We start from the raw sequence: 10,264 nt of genomic DNA on the forward strand, positions 1-10,264 counted from the left end.
ACCGACCGTCTGCTAGCCGCCTCCCGTCACAGAGGTCAGTTAATTCTCAGCACATAGAGACTTTTTCACCTAGATATCACACTATAGAGACTGTGTCTGTTCCCTGAACTAGAAAAAACAAAAAACGTCCAAACCAAGTTAAGATTAACAATTTAATTGAGCTTCAACAAATAAAAAACAGAAGCAATATGGATAAACAAATGATAAAGCTTGGCTTATTGAATATCAGATCCCTTTCTATGAAAACACTTTTTGTAAATAATATGATCACTGATCATAATATAGATGTACTCTGTTTGACAGAAACCTGGCTAAAACCTGATGATTACATTATTTTAAATGAGTCCACCCCCCAAGATTCCTGTTATAAACATGAGCCGCGTCTAAAAGGCAAAGGTGGAGGTGTTGCTTCAATTTATAACAACGTTTTCAGGATTTCTCAGAGGGCAGGCTTCAAGTATAACTCGTTTGAAGTAATGGTGCTTCATATAACATTATCCAAAGAAACAAATGTTAACGATAAATCCCCTGTTATGTTTGTAATGGCTACTGTATACAGGCCACCAGGGCACCATACAGACTTTATTAAAGAGTTTGGTGATTTTACATCCGAGTTAGTTCTGGCTGCAGATAAAGTTTTAATAGTTGGTGATTTTAATATCCATGTTGATAATGAAAACGATGCATTGGGATCAGCATTTATAGACATTCTGAACTCTATTGGTGTTAGACAACACGTTTCAGGACCTACTCATTGTCGAAATCATACTCTAGATTTAATACTGTCACATGGAATTGATGTTGATGGTGTTGAAATTATTCAGCCAAGTGATGATATCTCAGATCATTATTTAGTTCTGTGCAAAATTCATATAGCCAAAATTGTAAATTCTACTTCTTGTTACAAGTATGGAAAAACCATTACTTCTAACACAAAAGACTGCTTTTTAAGTTATCTTCCTGATGTATCCAAATTCCTTAGCATATCCAAAACCTCAGAACAACTTGATGATGTAACGGAAACTATGGACTCTCTCTTTTCTAGCACTTTAAATAAAGTTGCTCCTTTACGCTTAAGGAAGGTTAAGGAAAACAGTTTGACACCATGGTATAATGAGCATACTCGCACCCTAAAGAGAGCAGCCCGAAAAATGGAGCGCAGCTGGAGGAAAACAAAACTAGAGGTATTTCGTATTGCTTGGCGGGAAAGTAACCTATCCTACAGAAAAGCATTAAAAACTGCTAGATCCGATTACTTTTCTTCTCTTTTAGAAGAAAACAAACATAACCCCAGGTATTTATTCAATACAGTGGCTAAATTAACGAAAAATAAAGCCTCAGCAAGTGTTGACATTTCCCAACACCACATCAGTAATGACTTTATGAACTACTTTACTTCTAAAATCGATACTATTAGAGATAAAATTGCAACCATTCAGCCGTCAGCTACAGTATCGCATCAGACAGTGCACTATAGACCCTCTGCTTGTAATAACCTAGAACACTGTCTAAGACTTGATGGTTGCTTTGTCAATTCTTCGTCATCAGTTAGGAACCTAGGTGTGCTACTTGATCGCAATCTTTTCTTAGAAAGCCACGTTTCTAGCATTTGTAAAACTGCATTTTTCCATCTCAAAAATATATCTAAATTACGGCCTATGCTCTCAATGTCAAATGCAGAAATGTTAATCCATGCATTTATGACCTCAAGGTTAGATTATTGTAATGCTTTATTGGGTGGTTGTTCTGCACGCTTAGTAAACAAACTACAGCTAGTCCAAAATGCAGCAGCAAGAGTTCTTACTAGAACCAGGAAGTATGACCATATTAGCCCGGTCCTGTCAACACTGCACTGGCTCCCTATCAAACATAGTATAGATTTTAAAATATTGCTTATTACTTATAAAGCCCTGAATGGTTTAGCACCTCAGTATTTGAATGAGCTCCTTTTACATTATAATCCTCTACGTCCGCTACGTTCTCAAAACTCAGGCAATTTGATAATACCTAGAATATCAAAATCAACTGCAGGCGGCAGATCCTTTTCCTATTTGGCGCCTAAACTCTGGAATAACCTACCTAACATTGTTCGGGAGGCAGACACACTCTTGCAGTTTAAATCTAGATTAAAGACCCATCTCTTTAACCTGGCATACACATAACATACTAATATGCTTTTATTATCCAAATCCGTTAAAGGATTTTTAGGCTGCATTAATTAGGTAAACCGGAACCGGAAACACTTCCCATAACAACCTATGTACTTGCTACATCATTAGAAGAATGGCATCTACGCTAATATTTGGCTGTTTCTCTCTTATTCCGAGGTCACCGTAGCCACCAGATCCAGTCTGTGTCCAGATCAGAGGGTCACTGCAGTCACCCGGATCCAGTACGTATCCAGACCAGATGCTGGATCAGCACCTAGAAAGGACCTCTACATCCCTGAAAGACAGCGGAGACCAGGACAACTAGAGCCCCAGATACAGATCCCCTGTAAAGACCTTGTCTCAGAGGAGCACCAGGACAAGACCACAGGAAACAGATGATTCTTCTGCACAATCTGACTTTGCTGCAGCCTGGAATTGAACTACTGGTTTCGTCTGGTCAGAGGAGAACTGGCCCCCCAACTGAGCCTGGTTTCTCCCAAGGTTTTTTTCTCCATTCTGTCACCGATGGAGTTTCGGTTCCTTGCCGCTGTCGCCTCTGGCTTGCTTAGTTGGGGTCACTTCATCTACAGCGATATCGTTGACTTGATTGCAAATAAATGCACAGACACTATTTAACTGAACAGAGATGACATAACTGAATCCAATGATGAACTGCCTTTAACTATCATTTTTGCATTATTGACACTGTTTTCCTAATGAATGTTGTTCAGTTGCTTTGACGCAATGTATTTTGTTTAAAGCGCTATATAAATAAAGGTGACATTGACATTGACATATTAGTATTGCCATGGTACCAACATTCTGAGAGTTGAGAGTATTGTGTGTATTGTGAGTACTTCTGTACGGCGTGTGGTTGTTTTACAGTACGAGATCCGCTTTACAAATAAAGCCACAGGGACTGATCCAGGATACCAGGATGTAAATATCATTGTATATATATATGAAATATCAAATGTTGTGAGATTGTATAACTCAATTACTCACAAAGTAGAGCAAAAGATTTTAAAAAGAGATAAAATTACACACACACACACGTATATTATGATTAATCCAAAGCAAAATGTTGACGTTTTTACCTTTACCCACTTAAAAGTTTATTTTCATAAATAAATTCATAAATAATATTTTTTTTTTTTTTTTTGAAAAATGTAATATTGAAGTATATAACTAATAATATTAATGAGTCATTGGGTGATTCATTCAACCGATTTGTTCGATTCATGCAGAAATTAAACAAGTCTTTATGAATGACTCATTGAATCATTGACTCACTCCATTCGTTCAGAAAACATGGATTCATTCAGTAGTGAATCACAACAGTTCACTCTGGCTTTGATTGGAGCTTTTTTCATTTGTAAAACTGATCAAAATGGTCAATATTGACGATATTGTGTTTAAAATGTAACAACATATTAGTTTCTTATTTATTGCACCGTTAAATAAAATCACATTTGCAATCATAAAACAACTTTTCTGCAGTAAAGCAGTTCTATAGAACACGAATGTTCTTTTTTAACTCAGCTGGGTACTGATTTAACAAATGCAAATGTTTTGGAATGAACGCAAATGTTCTGTGAATTAATGTAAATGTTTTCTGAACAAATCCAAATGACTCGGCCTTTACTAAAAGCACGTTATTTGATGAATTATTATTGTACTCCTGAAGGTTTTTTTATGCATTTCTAAATTGTTCAACCTTAAGTGCATGTGCTCATTGGGAAGACAGAAAGCGTCAAGCCCTGCCTCCCTCTGTTTGTTTTTGTGCATGATGAAGTGAGTTGGGCTGTTGTGTGATCAGTGCTGTGTGTGTTTGTGTCTCAGTGTGACGTCAGGATGTGGAGGACGCTTCCCTCAGCTCTCATGTCTTCACCGTGAAACCACACAGATGATGGTGAAATGTTTGTACAAACCCAGCCAACATACAAAACAATAATTAGCAGATCTGCACATATTCAGCTTTTATTGTCATCATAGTGTTTCCAGTGTGAACAGTTTGATCATAACAGAAACTAAAGGCATCACATTTATTAACCACAACAGCCGAAACAAAAATTGGCGCGTTTCACTTCCTAGTTTGATGTCTCATATTATGACTTATTAACCGTATCATATTTAATACGCACATTTCTAGGGTCTCAAAATTATCAGTATTTGCTGTTAAACGTGTTTCACACTAAATCTCTTCATGCGTTCTGTCTCTGATTGATAGTTTAGAGTTATTTATCCAGTCAAAGCTCTTCTAGTGTAACTGTTCAAGCGTCCAGCTTCAGCTCGTGTCAGATCTTGTCTGATTGTGATCAAGTAAAGGTCAGAATAAGGTCAGTAATATCTCCAGATGAACTCTTACTGGACTGAAGCAGCTCAGCTTTACTTGATTCTCCATCAATCATGTTTTGGAGTCTCAAATCTGATCCTCAGGATCTTTTGAGGAGCGTTTGTTTCCAGAAGCTTTACTTTCACTGTTCCTCAGCGGAGGAATGATCTTCACAAGCCTCCAGAACATCTCACATCTTCTGAGGAGCCTTGATTTCTTCAGCTCTCCATCACTGTGTTATATGTGCGGATCATTTACATCTCATCTCATCACTGGAGATATAGAGCACAGACTCATATTTACATCCGTTTATATCAGTATCTGCTCTACTGTTAGAAACATCTCACTGATTTACATCAGAATTCAGTTTAGAAATATCAGCATCTGCAGCAAATTCATATTTTTGCTCTGTTCGAGTTTCTGAATAAAACGGAGCTCCATATTCTCGATAAATGAGCCATAAATATTTAATTTTTATTATTTTATATGCTAATAACTAGGCTAAAATCTTCATAACACATTATGATTGATCTCACAGATTCAAAACGGATGATTGATGTGAACAATTTAATTTAATAATCATCTCTGATCATAAAATAACATCAACGTCGTTTTACCTGAAACACATAAAGGTTACCCAAAAAATTAAAATTGGTTTTGTTTCCGTCGGTGGCACGTGACGGGACGCGCAGCTGTCAGGTGTGAGCCAATAGGGTTCGAGGAGTCGTCACGTGATCAAAACAGGAAGCGTGGTGCTCTGCTGTCGGTGTGTGTGTGTGTTTGATTGATTGCTGATCATCGATCTCTATGAGAAGACGCAGCTGCTGCTGTTTGATCGCTGTCACCATGGCAATACTCCTCTTCATCATCTTCATCTGCGGCTCCATCAGCTCTCGCGTGAGTCTGATCGATCGATGTGGAGTGTGTTTGACGATCACGTGATGTGTGTTTAGAGATTAATTACTATGCTGTTGTTAACCATGGTGTTATATCTGGACTAGTACCAGACTATATTGTGCTGCTTTGTGTTAGAGCAACAGACACACTGGTTAATACGATAGTGTGTGTGTGTGTGTGTGTGTGTGTGTGTGTGTGTGTGTGTGTGTGTGTGTGTGTGTCCTCAGGTGAGAGTAGAGTCCAGGTCTCAAGGTGAGGTCAGGGTTTCTGGACGAGCGCTGTATAAGCTGGACATCTCCTGGCCCAAGAACCCCGAGTACTTCACCGGTCAGGTGTTCGGCACGGCGGTCAATCATGTGTCCGGTCTGGTGTATGTGGCTCAGGTCAGGGAGGACGAAAAGAGCAGACACTTTTTAATGACAAAAAATAAATGAAATTAATAAGAATTGCAAGATGCAAAAACAATTTTTAGAATAAAATCATAATTGTGAGATGTGATCTCAAATGTTGCAAATTAAAGCTTGCAATTACTTTATCTTTTTTATTGTTGTGGGTAAAAAAAAATAAAAACGTGCATTATCGAGAAAAAGGAGAATTGCGACAAACTACAGCTTCAAGAGATCAGACAGAATCCTGAGATGTGAACTCAAAATTTGCAGAATAAAACTTGCATTATATATATATATATATATTTCTCTGTGGTGGAAACAAGAATGCAAGCTATAAGAAAAAGTAAAAATCGCTACATAAACTCATAATTTAAGAAAAACACATAATTGTGAGATATAAACTTGCAATTTTAGGAAAAAGGGCAAAATTGCAAGATTTAAATAACAGTTTAGGAAAAAAGTCAGAATTGAGAAAAACTCACAGTTTAAGGAAAAAAGGGCAGAATTGCGACATAAACTCAACAACACAGATTTGTTTGTGAGTATATAATATGTGATATAAAAACTTGCAATTTCAAGAAAAATGCTTAATTATGATATAAACCACAATTTGAGGGTGGGGGGGAATCAGAATGGCAAAGAAATAGTGACAATTACTTTTAACATTTTTAATTTAGTCAGAAATGGGCTTCCATAAGTGAGTCCAAGTCACTTCATTCTGGTCCCGTGTGTGTGTGTGTGTGTGTGTGTGTGTGTGTGTGCGTGTGTGTGCGTGCTCCTGACAGAGAGGTGATAACATCCCTAAAGTGCTGGTGTTCAGTACGGATGGAGACTTCCTGCAGGCCTGGAACACCAGCAGCCTGGAAATGCCTCATGGGATTTTCCTGGCCAACGCATCCACGGATCCGACGGTGTGGATCACAGATGTGGGGAACGGTGCGTTTTCTCTGCTCCAGTGTGTGTGTGCGTGTGTGAGAGAGACGTGTGTGTAATATGCCTGTGGTGTGTGTGTGTGTGTGTTTCAGGGCCGTACGGACACACAGTGAAGCAGTATTCTCCATCAGGGAAGCTGCTGCAGGTGCTGGGATCTCCTGGGAAAGCCGGATCGTCTCTCAGTCCGCTCCAGTTCGACCAGCCGGCTGAAATCTTCGTCCACAGCTCTGGAGAAATCTACATCGTGGACGGCGACGGCGGCATGAACAACCGTCTGATCAAACTCTCCAGAGGTCTGTTTTAGGATGATTATAGCTTCTCTAAACTCAGACTAAATTTAAATTAAAAATGCTGAATTGACAAATAGGTGAAATATTTGTATTTTGTTTCAGCTATTATTTATGCAAATGTGTGGTTTCCGTTGCTCTTACGATTAAATACAGAATACATTTGAATAGAAAATCAGATTTGTTGGTGAAAATGTTGTTTGTGGGTCAGATCTGCAGGTGCTGTGGATGCACGGAGAGAAAGGACAGGGACTCGCTCAGTTCTACATCCCTCACAGCGTAGCGGTCGACAGCTACCAGAGGGTTCGTGTCACGCCTCATCCTCACTTCTGCTTCTGAATGATGTCAACATCAAAATGTGTTCATCCCCAGGCTTTCAGAGATCAGGATGAGTTTGTTTCTTCATCAGATTTGGAGAAATGTCTCATCAATGGATGCTCTGCAGTGAATGGGTGCCGTCAGAATGAGAGTCTGATAAAAACATCACAATAATCCACAGCACTCCAGTCCATCAGTGAACATCTGGAGAAGACAAAAGATGAAACACATCCAGCATTAAGATGTTTTTAACTCAAACACATAGAGTCTATAATCCATAATAACACTTCCTCCAGTGAAAAAGTGTTCTGGTCTGAATCAGGAGAGAAATCTGCACAGATCAAGCAGCGTTTAAACAGCTCTAAACACATATGTGAGAGACAACAGCAGATGCACTTCTTCACTGGAGGAAGTGTTATTATGGATTATAGACTCTATGTATTTGAGTTAAAATCATCTTAATGCTGGATGTGTTTCATCTTTTGTCTTCTCCAGATGTTCACTGATGGACTGGAGTGCTGTGGATTATTGTGATGTTTTTATCAGACTCTCATTCTGACGGCACCCATTCACTGCAGAGCATCCATTGATGAGACATTTCTCCAAATCTGATGAAGAAACAAACTCATCCTGATCTTGTACAGCCTGAGGGTGAGAACATCTTCAGCAGATGTTCATTTCTGGGTGAACTATGTCTTTAAGATGCTGTTTGACATCACAGCGGTCAGGTTGGTTGTGAATGTAGTTTCATGTTGACTGATTATTCCTGGTGTCGTGCTCGTGTGTTCAGGTGTGGGTCGCAGACAGAGGTAACAAGCGCATCCAGGTGTTTAACTCGGTGACGGGTGACTGGCTGGGCTCATGGGGCAGCTGTTTTAAAGAGGACGCGCCGTACTCCGTCAGGTACTGACCCACTGCCTGCTGCAGGCTGCACTGTAGATGCTTCAGCTGTGATAATAATAATAATAATAATGTGTGATTGTGCCCCGCAGGCTCACGCCGGATCAGAAGTATCTAGTGGTGGCTGAGTTAAACACCAATCAGATCACTCTGCTGGAGGCTCCGCCCATCGGCATCATCGGTCAGTGTCAGGTGGTCAGCAGCATCCAGCTGGCCGAAGACGTGAAGCCACACCTGCTGGATGTGGATCTGAAGAATGCAGCGCTGTATGTGGCTGAAATCGGGGCCAATCAGGCGCAGAAGTTCATTCCTGTGACAGCCGCCAGTGTTTAGATGAGTCCAGCGTCCAGCACTAATATTAATATTTAGTTTACAATCAAACTCTGACGGAATGATGTTGATTTAGAGGAATAAAGGGATCAGAGGAGATTGGTGTGTCGTGATGGTTTTAAATTCACTATATTTCCACTGTTGTTTGTTGTATGTATGTTTAATCTTGGTGTTTTTGAGAATATAATGTTCATGTGAATTTATATGATAAATTAAGCTTTGTATATTAATGTAGTAATCTTGTTTTTGACCTGTACACACACACGACCCAAGTCTCACATTCTGTCTCATATCCTGCAATGTGCCATGATTTTCTGATGACACTTTCATCATCTTAATTAGCAGCGATCGTGTGATGGTTGTGGTTTAGTTTAGCTTCACAGTGATCCTGATCGCCGTGTTGGTGAAATCTTGATCGGTTTACATTCGTTGGTGTTGGTGTGGAATATTATTTGAATCAAACTGTCTTGATGTGTATTTTGTGTAAATAAAGATTTGTTTTTTTAGGCTTGGGGTTGTGGGAATTATTCAGTTTTAACCCGGTTTTATGAAGGCAAATTTAAGATCAAGTCTCCTTTATTTGTATAGTGATTTCTCAGTATTTCTGTCTTGTTTTCCAGTGCATGTGTCTAAAGATTCTTAAATTAAAAATCATTTACCGGATTAAAGAAATGAGAAGAGACATGAAGTCTTGTTTTCTTTGAAATTGATTAAGTTTATGATTACAACGAGAACAAATATCAGTCAGAAAAATCAACTTAATTCAAAGGGAAAATAGTTTTCATCCCCCACTGAAAGATATTTTAGTTTTAATAATAAATTTACTTCAATTTTAGTATCATTTAATAATTAAATCACATTTACATGTTTAGAGTTGTGTTATATTGGTAAACAAATAAAATATTTAATTTTGCTAGAAAGTGTTTTATTTTGATTCATGTTTTTAAATTATTACATTTTTATGATTTAATGAATTATTAGCTTTTCATTAAACTCATTAACCGGCAGTTTACTAAACCTTTATAATGACATATAAATAATGATATCAAACGATTAATCGCATCCAAAATAAAAGTTTTGTTTACATAATATAAGTATGTGTACTGTGTATATTTATTATGTTTATATAAATACACACACAGAGATATTGTTTTTTATATTTACATGTATATGCATTTATGTATTTAAATTCTTATATTATACATAAATATATTTAACATATAAAAACAAAACATAGTTTTCTTCAATATGTTTGCATTTATATATACATAATAAATATACACAGTACACATACATATATTATGTAACCAAAACTTTTATTTTGGATGCGATTAATCGCGATTAATCGTTCGACGTCACTAAATATAATGTTTAATGCACCTCATGTTGTTAACTACAACTAATGGAGTATATGTTCTTACTATTTGTATATTTTATATCAATTTAGTACAAGATTATCCTAGTTAAATCAATGTAATAAACAAGTTAGGTCAAAAGTACTCTAATTATATTGACTAACAAGTGTAATCGATTACGATACTAACTACATTTTTTGTCTTGTAATTTGAAATCAGTAAATGATTACAATTTGGAAATAATCAACCAGCTCTGTTTATGCATATTCGCAGTTTAATTTGAATAAATGCACAAAGGACAATAACAAAAGAATGTCAACAATGGGCGTCTTTTTTCTGAGAGCTGCCCAAAACAGTGCCTGATCGCATT

At 37.7% G+C, this 10,264-nt stretch overlaps 1 protein-coding gene across 1 annotated transcript; it reads left to right on the forward strand.

Moving 5' to 3' along the window:
• The first annotated feature begins 5,203 nt into the window (after positions 1 to 5,203).
• On the forward strand, positions 5,204 to 8,542 carry LOC132132837 (NHL repeat-containing protein 3-like). Its single transcript, XM_059545366.1, has 7 exons — positions 5,204 to 5,382; positions 5,610 to 5,765; positions 6,557 to 6,707; positions 6,797 to 6,997; positions 7,203 to 7,294; positions 8,100 to 8,212; positions 8,302 to 8,542. The coding sequence occupies exons 1-7, from the start codon at positions 5,293 to 5,295 to the stop codon at positions 8,540 to 8,542; spliced, it is 1,044 nt and encodes a 347-aa protein (XP_059401349.1). The 5' UTR covers positions 5,204 to 5,292.
• The last annotated feature ends 1,722 nt before the right edge of the window (positions 8,543 to 10,264 follow it).

This window comes from Carassius carassius, chromosome 49 (genome assembly GCF_963082965.1).
Source record: "Carassius carassius chromosome 49, fCarCar2.1, whole genome shotgun sequence".
Classification (NCBI taxonomy): Eukaryota; Metazoa; Chordata; class Actinopteri; order Cypriniformes; family Cyprinidae; genus Carassius; species Carassius carassius.

Bases quoted from the DNA above. Each gene is read 5' to 3' on its own strand.
- LOC132132837 (XM_059545366.1), top strand. From the start codon at position 5,293: ATGAGAAGACGCAGCTGCTGCTGTTTGATCGCTGTCACCATGGCAATA. The intron at 5,766-6,556 runs GTCAGGGAGGAC...TGCTCCTGACAG, and splicing joins GTCTGGTGTATGTGGCTCAG to AGAGGTGATAACATCCCTAA. The intron at 6,998-7,202 runs GTCTGTTTTAGG...TTTGTGGGTCAG, and splicing joins TCTGATCAAACTCTCCAGAG to ATCTGCAGGTGCTGTGGATG.